The sequence below is a fragment of the Episyrphus balteatus genome, chromosome 3 (assembly GCF_945859705.1).
Source record: "Episyrphus balteatus chromosome 3, idEpiBalt1.1, whole genome shotgun sequence".
In the NCBI taxonomy this organism is placed as follows: Eukaryota; Metazoa; Arthropoda; class Insecta; order Diptera; family Syrphidae; genus Episyrphus; species Episyrphus balteatus.
In genome coordinates this window covers 91,924,039-91,939,681 of record NC_079136.1, presented here as the reverse complement: position 1 = coordinate 91,939,681, position 15,643 = coordinate 91,924,039, and the positions used below count along the sequence as shown (strand labels likewise).

General features: G+C 31.7%; 2 protein-coding genes across 8 annotated transcripts in view; one reads left to right on the top strand and one right to left on the bottom strand.

Annotated features, from left to right (window-relative positions):
- Nucleotides 1-629: 629 nt before the first annotated feature.
- Nucleotides 630-15,643, bottom strand: part of LOC129914157 (atrial natriuretic peptide receptor 1) — a 260,443-nt gene continuing 245,429 nt past the window's right edge. For 6 of the 7 annotated variants that reach the window (XM_055993245.1, XM_055993252.1, XM_055993249.1 and 3 more), the window contains 5 exons: nt 12,463-12,889; nt 11,685-12,404; nt 11,458-11,616; nt 2,412-2,586; nt 630-2,350 (listed from right to left, as the gene is read on the bottom strand). In XM_055993245.1, the coding sequence (XP_055849220.1) occupies nt 901-2,350; nt 2,412-2,586; nt 11,458-11,616; nt 11,685-12,404; nt 12,463-12,889 (2,931 nt within the window). In that variant the 3' untranslated portion in view covers nt 630-900. The remainder of the gene's footprint in view (nt 2,351-2,411; nt 2,587-11,457; nt 11,617-11,684; nt 12,405-12,462; nt 12,890-15,643) is intronic. The other variant, XM_055993247.1, reaches the window with a different exon arrangement.
- On the top strand, nt 6,524-7,524 carry LOC129914160 (uncharacterized). The gene is made up of 2 exons (XM_055993264.1): nt 6,524-7,163; nt 7,223-7,524. The coding sequence occupies exons 1-2, from the start codon at nt 6,731-6,733 to the stop codon at nt 7,435-7,437; spliced, it is 648 nt and encodes a 215-aa protein (XP_055849239.1). The 5' UTR covers nt 6,524-6,730; the 3' UTR covers nt 7,438-7,524.

Below are 15,643 nucleotides of genomic sequence, written 5' to 3'. Positions count from 1 at the left end.
TCCATCCTTGAACCAAAGTTGATCCACTACTAATCCGCCGATATCAACGAGTTAAATTCCTGATCCGAGGCGGAACCACGTTTGTACAACTGGCCCTAAACCAAATTGAGTAAATGTAGTCCACGGCGATTTATTCGGGGTCTATTTGGAGCTATTAACTGGAAGAAAAGCATTTTAAAATATTTTTTTTTTATTTATTATGCTTTTTGTAAATACATATGTATATTCCCACTTCTTTCAGTCATTTTAGTTTATTTTATCGTCAAAATTAAACATCAAAGGTTTTCCACATTTACCATATTCAGATGGTAATTTTTACCACAAAAGACTATGTGGGAAAGTTTACCAAATTCTGGTAAAGTTTTTCCCTAAAAAATTTGACAGCTAATTAACTAAACTACATTTAACATTTTACCACGTTTACCACGTTAACGCTGTTTCATAAATACCCCTACTGTTTCATGAATACCCTGTACCTACTTTTAAAATCCGAAACGAACCGGTCTAATTCAAATAAAAATAATTGACACTGGTTTATGTCTTTGCTATTTTACACAGGAAACAATATAGACGCTGTTAATATCCGCCAAAAAGTATTTCCGTTGAAATTTGAAATAAAAAATGCAACATTTTCGTTATTCAAAATTTGTTTTGATTTTTTTTTTGTTTTTAATAAAAGGAACATAGTCTTGATTTTAATTTACAAAATTACTTTCAACGAACAATTAACTACATTTATACTCATTTTTTACAACTATCTTAAATATCTAAATACGTACAGAGTTAATAATAATTATATGAATTAAAAACTATATTTTTATCTTTCAAATTTTTTGTTTGTTTTTGAAACTATACTACATAAATATGCACAGTTGAGTTTAGCTCTAGATCACATCCATCTCATGTATTTATTTTTGCTAACAGCGGCTGAGTAACTCCGCCTGTTGCACCACTCCCCCCATTTTTAATGCCATCAATCTCATTGGTGTTACATATATGCTTCATATTTTTTACATTGTTCGCCTTGACTATGTTATTATGGCTTAAACTATTATTACTGTTACTTGCTTTGATTAAATTTATATTAGATTTACTACTGGTTCTGCTACTACTGTTATGATGATTGTATCGATTTCTTAGCTCTGCTGCCCTGGCAATATCCGCTGCGGTTTTCGTTGAGTTTCGCCGCACCATATTGAAATTCGAGTAAGGAGAGAGCGTAGATGAATGAAAGAGCTCATTCCGAGGACTGCTGTTTCTGTAGTTGGAATCTTTGTTTGCTCTTAATCCTTTAGTTGGATTGGACATGTCCCAGAGGGCTATGTCACTGGCATTACCATTATGGTGCTCGGAAAATAATCTGTCACAATTTCCGTTGACGCCTCTATCAAAGAGCGTAAAATCTATTAAGCTATTTTGTTCATCAGTCTTCATTAAGTCTATTGCTCCAGTGCCATTAAGCTTGGGTGAGGATGAGGACATTTTTCGATGTTTTCGTAAGGATGACGCCGGCGATGACGTATACGGTGGAGGGAAATTAGAAATACTGTTTAGGAGATGCTTTCTTGGCGCCAGATCGGAACAGCTATCTTCTGAAGGTTCTTCACCTTCTAGCCAGTAGGTCAGCATTTCACCTTTACCTTTCATATTAACCAAACCACGTTCTCGCATTATAAATGTGCCGAATTCATCGAGGCAGGTTTTGGTTGTATGACTTATGTGAATCTTTAAAGCTTCTCCGTTTGACTCCATTCGTGAGGCGGTATTAACTGTGTCTCCAAAAAGACAATAACGTGGCATTTTTAGACCAACTACTCCTGCAACACAGGCACCCGTGTGTAGTCCAATACGAAGCCGCAACCTATCATCAGGTCTATGGTGAATTCTAAACTTATGCACCTCATCCAATAAGGCCAATGCAAGACGAGCAATTTCTCGTGCATGCTGATTTCCATTTCGCAGCGGTAGCCCCGAAACAACCATATAGGCATCACCGATAGTTTCCACTTTATAAACATCGAAATTCTCGACAATCGAATCAAAGCAGGTATAGAGATCATTGAGAAATTGTACGACTTGCATTGGGGTACTTTCAGCCGATATGGCAGTAAAGCCAACAATATCACTGAAATAAATGGTAACCTGGTCGAATGTTTCTGCAACAACTGGTTGGCCACTTATTAATTGAGCAGCAACACTTTGTGGCAGCAGTTGATAGAGAAGTTTTTCGCATTTCTTTTTCTCTTCGTGGTAATCTTTGGTGCGTTCATCGACGAGTTCTTCTAAGTTATTTGCGTATTGTTCCATACGTTTTAATAGGTTATCGACTATGTTTCCTGTTTCGTTGTCTCTGAAAAGATAGACAAAAATATTATAGTTTTGTAAGTAAAAAGTTTGTGTATATAATTTACTTATTAATTTTTCGAATAGTTGACTTAAGAGCACCAAAGTCTGGTCGTTCACTAGGATCTTCATTCCAACATCTAACCATAAGATTATTCATATCTTCATGTTTGTTATCGGATATGTGTGGTCTAAAAGGTTTTGAACATTCACTGGGGTGGGTTTTCACCAATTGGATGATGTCTAAAAAAAAGAGTGAATGTAAGTTTAATTGTTTAATTTAAAAGTTACATTTACACAAAATAGAAAAAATATTGTGCATAAGTCCCCCCGCTTTTGAAGATCAATTCAACAAGGGCTTTTGATTCCACCCATCAAAAAATAATATCCGGATCTACCCCGGGTATCCGCGGTCCCGAGAAAAAAAAAAATCATGTGTGCAATTCACACGTGGTAGAAGTGAAACCTTAAAAAATCATAACTTTTTTGCCTTTTATCACCTTTAAATCCATTTTTATTATGACAACTTATAATGAATTTTAAATCATCTGAAAGCTTATGTTTCAGTTCAAAATATTTATATGGCTTGTCTATACAACATCATACAACATCTACAAAAGGCGCTAGAATTTTTTGAACCCAATCTGTTTTCATCAAAAAAGCAAAAAAATCAATCTTTTTTCTCTTCTAACACCATTAAATCCATTTTTTTTTTAATGACACCAATAAAAAATCTGAAAGTTTATTATTTCAACTTTTATAAGACGCTGCCATCGTATTCCTACGATGCGATGCCTGCAAAAAAATTAAGAATTTCTTAAAGCCAACCATGTCGAAATTTCAAACTTAGATTACGGTACTTTCTACAATGGTGGCTGGTCATCGCCAACAAATCTCCACAGATGTTTTGAGGTATTTTTCGATTTTTTCAATTTAAGATTGTGTAACTTGTAGAGCACGTACCGTTATGTGTTATATATTAAATAAAAGGTTATGTTATCAGCATGCGTATTAAAGTTTGTAGTTTGTATGTGCACTAGATCGAAAGATATAACGTGTGTAGAAAAAGAACATCTTTTTACGGTTATCTCAGAATTTTGAATATGAAATTAATTGAAATTTTGTAAATTTATAGTTTATTTAATTACCTATCTACAGTACAAATTTCATTCATCTATCTAATAAAACAAAAAAGTTATAACAAGTTGAAGTCGTGTCGCGTTTTCGTTTCATCTTGTTTCAAATCACTACGATACTAAAGAAGTTTTCACTTCAAAAATTAGTATGCTTTATTTATCAGAAATTATTTTTTTTATAGCAACCGTTTTCAAAATATCAATTTTTTTTGAAAATTATTTTTGGATTGTGGCTACTTCACGTTTGTACACAAACATTTTCATTGAAATTACTTCAGTCGTTTACAAGAAAATCAGATATGTAGAAAACGGTTCTATGAAAGATTCCTAAAAATTAAGTTGGTCATCCTAATGAAATTCTTTAACCTCGAGTAGGGTGCTTCACTAAATCCACCATTTTGAATTAGTAATTCAGTAAAGTACAAATTTTTATTAATAATGCCCCAAAAAGTCACAACAACTATTCTCAATTTTTCGTATATTGATCGACGTTTTGCATCTAGATAGGTTTTTTTTGAGTGTTTCAATTATCCATAGACAGCTGCTTCAGTATCACACGCTAGGGATTTGATAATACTAATATTACTATCAAGAAGCAAAACTGAGTAATGCTTAGTTTAAAAACGGTTGTGATACATTCAAAAAAGGTATAAACGACTCTCGTCCTCATGCTTATGCATGGTCTCAATCTTTATACTTGAGACCAGACTACAAAAAGGTATATACTAATATTTCTGAAAGGAACAATCAAAGGGAATTCTTTTTAACAATTCAAAATATTACTCATACGCAACAGTGTCCATTAATATAGGTAAAGCCGGTCCTTATTTGCTTTTTTTTTCGAAAATTATTGAAGACATCCGCTCAATCGTCTCTAAATAAATTAAAAAAATCCTCTAATTTTTTCAGATTTTTATCTATACCTACGGTGACCATATTTCTAAAAGTGAAACCCGGGACCGGTAAAAAAATTGTTGGATAGTTTTTAAAACATTGGGTTTTCAACCTTAAACGAACATTTTCGTTGAAATCATTTAAGTCATTTACGAGGAAGTCAAAAATCAAGAAAACGGTTTTATAATAGGAACTGTTAATAACTTCTGAAAAGCATTGTTTTATCAAAATTGTGAGAGCTGTTTTTTAACATTTTAATTTTATTTTAAATGATTTTGTAATTTTGTAATGTTGAATTCAACTGTCCTTAAAAGTTTTGAAATTTAGCTGGGTTCTTTCTCTTTCATATGTTGTTCATTATTCGAAAAAAAAAATTTCTGGTGTAGCTTTCCAACCTGACAAAAACAAGGTGGAATTAAATTATAATTGACGAAGAATTTTTAAAAACTAATGCTTTTATTCGAAAAATGAAAAAAAAACTTTTATTTTCCAACCACTGCACAGTGGTCCATAGGTCAAAAATAAAAAAAGTAAATGTCAATTTTTTAAAATCCAATGATTAAACAACGTTCCTTCGATTTCCCTCTTCAATTTAAGTTCTCAAATGAAGAATACCGTCCTACCTTTCGAAATAATAGCGCCGTTTTTTCCCCTTTTCGAGTAATACGAGTTTAAATGACGATACACGGAGAAAAAAAAATTACAACGTAAAACTAAAAAAATTCCTTTTTGGCACTATTATTTTTATAAAAGACTGAACTAGAGGGTAAGGGTAAAGTGCTCGACTGACAGGCAGGTCCATTTCCGGCATTAACCATTTTTTTTATATATTTTCAAAAAAAAATTTTTTTTACCTTTTTTATTTTTCTTGAAAATAACCAAAATTTAAAAAAAACTGACTTGATGCATTTTTTTGCAATAATAAATCATATAAAATGATAATACAGGTGTTTCATTAAAAAAAATGGTCATTATATTTTTGACCGCACTTTGTATGGGAGGTGACCCACTGTGCACTGTTTTTTTTTTTTTTTCGTACAAAGTAATTAAAATTTTTAATACAAAAATCAGAGAATGTGGAAATACGGGACAATCACGGGACAAATTACAAAATACGGGAGACTTATACGTCCCGGGTTTCCTAAATTAAAACCAGGGACAAGCTATAGAAATACGGGACAGTCTCGGGTAAACCGGGGCGGATGGTAACCGTATCTATACCCCTTATTGCCATGTACACAGAGAAAAAATAAGGCAGGGATGACTATGCTTCTGGTATATTTAACTTTATTTCTGGTATATTCAACTTTATTCTGATTAAATATACTAGAATTAAAGTAATCCCTGGCGTTATGTTTTCTCCGTGTAACAAGTGAAATTCTAGTACTTGATTTTTTCAACATATGTATCTCCTTTACGTCTTGATAGATTTTGTTCTAATTTTGCACAATTATTCTAACAATTATCCCTGGTAATATTGCATTCCAAGATATTTTAAAAATATATATTCTTGAACCACAAAAAAATCGAAAAGGAAATCGATTTTTTTCGTACCTATAACTTGTAGTGACAATTGTACTAAATTTAATTTTTACATTACTTCTGCTCAAAATTAACGCACACTCTGCAAAATTCTGTTTTCTTAAATTCTGTAATTACATTTTGGATTTGGAAATCCTGTATTCCAAAATTCTGTAAATGATAAAACAAAAAATGTTTTCATAGTAAACAAAAGTATTTTCATTACCAAAACAATTTTTCCTTTATCATTACATTATAGACATTAGCAGTACCTATCCTTCCAAGTCATCGAATATTGAGTTCAACGCATACATCGCTGCAAACTTTCCTGTGATGGTTGGAATATGAATTACATCGAATTAAAAAACAATGTATGTAACATTGTTTGATTGTACATACTTCAAACAAAAAGTAAAGACTTCGAAAAATCTCAAATGATTTGCATTACATTTAATAGAAAAGGTGTCAAGACCTTATTATATATCCCGCTTTTTAACGCATAAAAATAATGATCAGCAAGCTAACTGGCTAAAGAGCTCATTTTTGGATAACAAAAAAATTACAATAAAACCACTTTAACATTTCATCGGAAATAGTGCGTTTTGAGTTTTCTTTCTGAAATATGTTGATGTTTTTAAAAATAAACTCAATCCAAATTGTTTGTCAATTAAAAACGTAAGCTCATGTTTCATTTGTGGAATATTCAATCAATGCTCAATATCTCATTGAATTCAGTTTATTTTGAAAACTATAATATGCATTTATTCAAAAGTATCTAACTGCGAAAGGAAATACATATACATTGAAAAATAAATCAAAACAAAATAATCAACGCAATGGAAAACCGCAAAAGGCAATTAAAAGCTCATCGAAGAAATGTGGTTCGAAAAAATACAAGTCACCATGGAAGATCCACAAAACTACAGAACCTCGAATTATCAAATTATTCTCCTTCAATCAAGATTCAACATAATCGAGGTCCTTTAACAAGTTCGTCTTCTTCGAATTCATCATCAATGAAGGCATTTATTTTCAATACTGATACTTTGGGTCGGAATCAATACTTTCCTTCCTTGCCCAGAGAATCAACAGATCGAAGAATTGTGAAATATCACAATACTCCTAGGACTTTACTTTTAAAAAGCCCTTCTCTCAACAAGCTTATTCAAAGCACTTTCATTTTGGGCGGAGTCAACTCTAATCTAAACTTGAACGAAATACATATTTGTGATAGAACAACATCGGAATGCATCCAATATTTGAAAAATTGTAAGATATTAAATATTTTTGTCTTTACCTACATCATATAAGTCCAATTTTCTTTAAAGTTTCGGGAAACACTTCACCATCGGACCGTGATATAATCTTTGGAAATGCAAGGAAACTATTGAAACAAACTTGTGGCTGGGAGAATTCACGCATTCAATGGTTGTTGGACTTGGAACGACGACAAGAAATGCGTCGTACTAAAGAGCAATGCTACGAAGAAGACCTCATGGAAATGATTTGTTGTTTTCCATTAAACTTGAATATGCTAACTTAGAAAACTGATTAGGTCCTTTTGTGTTCAATAATGTAATTTTACTAAAACGTTGATTTATAAATAAAATGGAATGTTATAAGCAAACAAGTTTGAGGTTTTAATCAAAACTAACATTTCGGAGATGGAGAAGTCTATGCGTCCATCTGTACACATTTCCACAACCTAAACGTATGGACGGATAGAATTCTTAAAGTTGTTTTTTTTATATCTCGCTTAGAAAGTGTAACAACTCCCATACAAATTTTTCAAGTTATAGAAAATTACTCGAACACGACTCTAACGATGATTTTGATTAAACTTTGCATACATAATATTCAAAGTAATTGCAAATCTGCATTTTTAGTTTTTTTTTCCAAAAAGGCAAATAACAAAAGAATTTTTTTCATTTAACAAAAAATTTTCCACTAAATGTCGGCTCTTCCCCAACATCAACAAAATTTCTTTAAAATTTAAATACATTAAGGCAGCTCTTAAAATCTACAAGTAAACTAACATAAAAGTGCTTTGAACTGCAAGAGCAAGTACGTGCGACTCAGCCGTGCATTTTATTTTTATACGCAATGATAACGTAGATACATTATAAAGGTTTTTTTTTTTTTAATAAATAAAAGGGAATATATTAGGTCCCTACGGTGTATACGTACTTTTTTATATTAGTATTTAGATTTTATTTTAACATGAAAACCTTCATAGGAATAGATTTAAATACGATTTTTTATGTTAAAACAGTGTTAATGGGTCTAAGTGAGTGTATTCTATTCTCACCCACCTCTATTTACACCTGGTGGACGATTTTGATTTCATGAATAAGTGAATCGAATAAACTGTTTTCACATTCGCTTGGAAACAATGCTTTCACTTTTTCGATTTCTTTTTTCTAAGAAAACGATTCTCGTTCTTGGTTTAATAACATTTAGAAATTCAAACGATATTTCTATTTCAAAGATTGGCGTAAAACAAATTCTTCGGTGAGCCCACTTGTGAGTCTCAGGTGAACAAGATTCCACCCGGAAAATTGAATTTCACTTTTCCCATATTATGAGTTTGGAGGGAAAAGTTTTACTCCTAGTATTTTTAACGTATTGCTAAACTTTAAAGTTTAAATCAAACATCTTTAAAAATCCAAGCAATAAACAAAAAAAGAAGTGAAAAATGAAAAATAATTCATTAAATTGTAATGAAATATGGAAACGAAATCTAATAAAAAACAAAAAAAAAAAAAAAACAAGTTATTTGAAGTATAAGAAAAAGCAATTGAGGGGTTTCGATCTAATTAAACACATAATGGATGAAAAACGAAATAATTGGCATTCCTATAGTCGTAATAGCCTGAGAACTAGCGAAGAAAATCCAACGTCATAAGGTACACGAATAAATTAAATAAATTGGTACCATAATAGCACTTGTAAAAATTAAAGTGATGACTAATTTCTAAACGGGTAGTTAAATAGAAGCAGGAAGTTTTCCTAATATGTTTTAAACATAATTATCATATCTTCATAAAATTTGTATGAACTAGAATGAATGTCTATTTTAACCTTCGCAACTAGCCAGGTTTATTTCTTAAATTTACGTTCAAAGCTATTAGCTTTATAGCTTTGGCAACTCTATTTCTTCACTAAATTAATACTAAAAGATCCTACACGGAGAAAAAAGTGTCACCATAAAATAAGATGATGTGCACATTAAATTTCACCACCTTAAAATAAGGTGATATTCGCTTAAAATAAGGTGATTCCACTTAAACTCAGTTAAATTTAATTTGAACTTGATCTTATTTACGTCTAGTCTTTTTTTTAATTTTCGTCCTTTGGTACAGCGAACAGGAAGTGCACTTTTTAAACTTCAATTTGGAATAGAATGACTGAGAGGTGCTACAAAATTAATTTTTGCGCAACAAATTTTGTTTCGCAAAGCTACAATTTCTAGAAAAGAAAAAAAAATTGAAAATTCAACTTTTTTGAAAATTTTGACCGTTACATATGAAATTGAGTCTTATTTTAGCGGAATATTGAATAACAAAAAAACTAAACGAGCTACAAAATCGAGGTTTTCGGATTTCGTCTTAGTCTAGGTTAATTCAAATTTGCAAAAAAAAATTTTGAATTTAGCATTTTTTTTGGATTTTGAAAGGTTACTTCTAAACTATGTTTTGAAAACAAAATCTTGAATATTTCAAAAACGGTTTGAGCTACAAAATTGGGGTTTATACCAAAAATATTGTATTCAAAAGCTACAATTAATGGAAAAAGGAAAAACTTAAAAAAGTGAATTTTTAAAAAAGTCTCCACTGGCCTCATCAAACCGGAAGTGCACTTCTGAAACTTTAAGTTGAAATAAAAAATGACTGGGTGGAGCTACAAAATTAATTTTTGCGCAACAAATTAGCATTTAATTAGCTACAATTTCGGGCATCAAAAAAATATTAATTTTCCTACTTTCGTCCGCTAACTTTAGTCTTATTTTAGCGGAATTTTGAATAACAAAATAACTGTTTAAGATACAAAAACCAAGTTTATGTATTTGAAAAGCATTTAAAAAGATACAAATTTGGAGGTCAACTAAACTCATTAATTTCAAATATTTCAGATTTTGTCCGCTAACGGAAAATTCCATAATTCAAAAACTATGCGAGCTACAAATTTTTGGTTTGCGCAACAAATTAGCATTTAATTAGCTACAATTAATGAGATAAATTTTTTTTGATTCCGCCACAAAGTGTCCGCCAAAGTAAGGGACGTATCTTATTTTAGTTTGAATGTTCATCTTAAAAAAGCCGACCAAAAATAAAAATTTTAAAATTATAGTCACATTTTAGCTTTACTTGCAGTTTATCATACTCATTTTTAACAGTGAGATAGTACAGTGGTAAGGCACTGGTCTAGTAACCCAACAGTTGTAGGTTCGATCCCCGGTTGCTGCCAGTTTTTTTTTTTTAATTTGCGCATTCAAGAAATTAATGTGACTTGTCACCATATTTTAAAGTGACGTCACCTTTATTTAAGGTGACGCTTAAATTAAGGTGCGATCCTCTTAATTCTATATGGTTTGTTTTCTCCGTGTACCTATCTATGCATGTTCTATGTTTTAATTTATATAAAATATTTTTTTTTCAAGTTTGACGACTTGCAAACCGTATGTACTTATCTACACTTCTTTCAATTATGTCAATAAGGGCTTTTGATGTACCAAATGTCAGCCTTCTGTCATAGAAACTTTTTTTATTATCCAACTTTTTTAATATGACTGCTGGCAACCCTTTTGCATCAACTTACGTTTTAACTATTTCTTCATAATTTTATATTTAAAAGTGCTTTTATCGTACCAATTTTCAGCCTTACCTAATTCAATTTTTTTCTTTTACGGTTTTAAGTTTTTTTGTTTCCTGACACCTGGCAATTCTTTGACTTTCCAATTATAAGATCAAGTTAAATTGTTAACCTATTTTATTTTTATAGTTGGTATCAATAATAATTGTTTATATTATCGATATACGTATACAAGAAATCTTAAATTTAACCGCTTGATCAAACTTTTCGTTATGTTTTTAAATATTATCTGCAAAAAACTTCAACATTTATGTTTTTGTTTCCATACCTAGTTCAATTCTTATTTTAACTACGATAACTTTTTCACAAAATAGTAATAAAGCGATTTCCCAGACAGATAGGAATCACAAAAAAAAAAAAATTTGACTTTGTGGTTTTCATCCCTAAACTTTAACACGTCAACAAAACTTCAAGACCTTATTTACATATAAACAAAATGCAAATTTACAAGTACCATTTGTGCTATAAATCGATTAACCCTTTATAAATTCAAGTGTTTAAATTTCTCGCACCGCAAAATATGTTTTTTTTTTTTTTCTGACGCACTTAAAGTTTTTGATTCATAGCAGGTGGTGTCAAAGTCAATTCCAGAGAAAACTTCTACCTCACGGGAATAATCCTTCCCGAATGACATATTATAAAAAAATAAAGTTTCTAACAAAAAAAAAAAAAATGTCTTTGTCAAACTTACCTTGAGGTGATTTATCTGCAGTCTCTCCAAGATAAAAAGGCCCTTGTCGGGTGGTAATCTCGTGCACTATAATACCAAATGAGTAAACATCTCCTTTTTGAGTACCTTCAGGTGGTCTATTTTCTAATCTCAATAGCTCTGGAGCAGTCCATAAAAGATCTATGTAATTCGTAATTAAAAATTAATTTAAAATAAAAGAATTAATTCTTTTTCTTCATTGAACTTACTACTCCAATAAGCATAGTGATTACAATTCTCCTCATCATTCTCAATTGGTTTCCTCATCAGAGAATGTAATCCAAAATCTGTGATTTTCAACACAAATCTCGAATCTACCACACAATTCGATGACTTGAGATTTCCATGAGATTTTATATCAGAACAATGCAAAAAATGCATCCCCCTTATGATATCATGCATCAGAGACATTTTAAACATCAAATCTAACTGATACTGTTGGTCGTCCTCGAGAATATCACGCAGCGAACCCTTTGGCGCATATTCGGTCAAGATAAAACTTCTCTTCGGATCCAAACAAGCACCAAAGAACTTCACCAAGTGGTCATGTTGGAGATCTTTCATTCTCTTCAATTCCAACATTAACGAACGACTTAGATTCTCACTGATTCCATCGATTCTCTTAATGGCCACTCGACAACCCTTGTAAGTTCCAACTGGAATAAATATCTGTCGATCACCACACAGCGAACCCATATCTTCGGACATGAGTGTCATTTGACTATTCTGTTTGACCAATGAATGAAATGACCCACGGAAACAACGACCACCCGACTCATGCCACATAACATCATCAATGGACACCTTCCATGTCATGGAGTTAATTTCGGCCTCAGATTTGTAATGTCGATAGCCAAGGACAAAGAATATAATCATAATAACAACAAGAAATCCAAGGACAGTGGAAAGAATAGCGTACCCTGGAAGAGCTATAAGGATAATCCATTAGCAATTCAAATAGATAAGTTTCATTCGGTAGGTACTTACAGTTATCGGGACACAATGAACCATCATAGCCACACTCTGGCTTATCTGGTGGCGGTTCGAGTCGGTCGGCTGCCCAATGAATGACTTTTCCCTCGACAAACTCCAATCGATTGTACATGAAATGAGCAACTATTTCAAAGCGTCCTGTCTCCGGATTCATATCGAGCAGAGAATATCCTGAAATGCGGTCACCATTGGAGTCGATAGTCACGTTGCCTGTTAAACCAGGAAAGCTTCGATTCCACATTCGACGAACCATATCCGTGCCATTAATGGGACGCATCAGGACGCTGGGATCTTCGCGAATGCTTTCGTTAAGGGCATGTGCATAGAGTAAAACTCCATCGTAAAATGATGTCACGAACGTTGAAAGTGGTTCGTTGTCGCGGAATGTGTAATTGTATTTGGCTGCAGCAATGCTTTTAATCTGAGGAAAAATAAGGAAAAAAAACAAAGAATTTGAAATTTTTTTAATCTCATTTGCATTATACCTTCATTTTGTGTTATAAAGGTTTTTAAATAGCATAGTTGCCGTGACAATGAAATGAATTTTTTGTTATATAAAAAAGATTTCCTTAATTTGTAAATGGTAATTGCTATCCCTACATCTACTTAAAAGTTTTATCGTATTCAAACCTTCTTAGAAGAGGACAGTCTTTTGTTAAGGGGTTTGAGTATACTTTCAAGCATCAAAGAAAATTCTTCTCCAACATTTTTATTAGACGAGAGAACTTCAATTTAATGAAAAACAAATATTTGCTCAAAAACAAACAATTGGGTATCCTTTTAAGGCCTTTTAACTATTTTCATGTCTGTTTTTAGGAAATTAAGGGACGTTTTTTGATTTGAGTGTTGGAAAAAAAAAGGATGAATGAGGTAATGAGGGAAAATATTTTTTATAGAGTCATTCATTATTTGGTTAATTAGATCCAAAAAAGAGAGACGGAAAAGGCGTATATTTAAAACGGTAAGTGGTCTTGTTTAATTTGTATATACCTTGGTTGAATATAGGCGTTGGAATATGGAGCATAGAGAAGGTAATTCATAATTAGGTATATCATAATAAGAAAAGATTATGACAAAGCATCGAATTTCACACCCGTAACATTTACTTTTCACGCCTGTAACAGTGACAAAAACGCTATTTGGTTATTTTTGGAAACCGGTTTTAAACCTTAAAAAAAAAACTAAAGAGTTTTTAATACCCTTTCCTGCGCAACGACTGGCGGGCGACTGTTCAATGTATTTTTGGCCAATATTGTTTTTTATGGTTTTTTGTCTCATTGTTTAAGAGATACTGAAGATTGTGGAAAAAAAAAATGAAATACTTTGAAAAACAACGTAACGCAATTTAACGGAAATTAAAAACAAAATTTTAGATCTCTTAAGAGAAACAATATTTGCAAAAACTTAAACCCAAAACACAAAATGTATGGCTACTATTTACGCTTTTTTTTTTGCATGCCGTCAGAGAAAACCACTGTTGTAATTGCGTCAACTATTAACATCTGAAGGCTAGCAAAAATTGGTCGAAATTTTAATGTCACGGGTGGAAACGTCACACCCGTCAAAATAAATGTGTGCATGATAATTTTTTCATCCAGAATTTACACCCGGTTTAAAATATGGGAGAATGTTCAAAACGTGTGAGATTGAAAAGGAGTAATGAAACGCAAAATTTTAGGACCTTTTGAGGAGTGACTTTTCAAAAGAGGATAAGTTTTCGTTTTCGTTTGGTAAATTTATATTTTGATCTATAAATTGATTTTTTTCATTACGAAACGAATACGTTTTCAGATTGATTTTTATTTGCCATAGTATTGGTGTGTATTTGTGTCTGTGAACCAGAGCAGCGATCACAGTTGTCAAATGTTGGTTCGACGGTTGATTTTTGTTATACGAAGATGAGCTGGACGAATAATAGCCATTTTCTTCACCAAAAGTTGAACTCAACTTTTATCCTCAACTTCCGAATTCGGTTTTATTCACTCCAAGTTGACGTTTACAACTTTCGATTTAAAACTCGTGAGTTGATCAACTTCCAGTTTTCTCAACTTCCCTAAAAAGTAGAAGTTTGCCTACCAAACTTGAGAGTTTGCTTCAGATTTTTTTTTTAATTTTTCTGTCAAAATTTTGTTGGCACTTATTGTGTTAACGAATTAATATTCCAAAACAAACAAAAATCGAAAAAACAAACAAAAATCGAAAAATTAAACACAAAATAGAATAAAAATATGCTATCGATATGACAAATTCAAATTTTAATTTAAATAAATGACTAATATTTTATAAATATCCCAGGGATATTTTTCAAACCTGAAGTTGACCAACTTTAGATCTTCAACAGGAGAGCTGAGAAAATAATTAGTGAATAAAAAGAAATTACAACTTGCATTTCAACTCTCGAGTTAAAGTCAACTCTCAAGTTGGCAAACTCAAGAGTTTGCTCCAAGTTGAGCAATAGTGAAAAAAATTGGCCCTTATTCTCAACTTGAGATTTTGTTTTTCTTCACCCAAAGTTGACAATTTCAACTTTTGTTTCTCAACTCTCGAGTTGGTCAACTTCTGGTTTCCTCAACTTCCGAAAATAGTAGAAGTTGAGCGAGCAAACTTGAGAGTTGTCATTCAAATGTCATACTTTTTGTTTTAATTTTTGTTTCAAAATTTTTTTTTGATGCTAATCGTGGCAAAAACTCATTTATTCCTATTTTCATGGAAAAATTGAGAATTAAATTAAGAAATTATTATAAACATTTTCCGACGATTTTATTTAACATTAAGATCACATCACACACACACTTTTACGAACAAAAAAAAAAACGTTTTGTTTATAATTCATTTTTAAAGAAATAGGCTATTGATTATGTCGAAAAAAACAGGGTAATAAGGAACTAAGACGTTCACGGGTTTTTATTGCAGGAATCGTTCAATGGGTTATAAAAGAAGATAAAACCGTGGAGTTCTATTAAATGAGAGGGTGGAAACTGAAGATAGGGGTGCAAAAGCCCCCTTTTTGGTTTTTTCAATATACCTCGTAGACCAAGCAAAATTTTGATATATTGTACGTAAAACTTTTTGTAGAGAATTAAATTTCCAATTGGAATAATGTTTTTTTAAAAATTGAAAAAAAAATTTCCATACCAAAATAGTCGAAACAATCATAAAAAAAAATGTCAAAAAA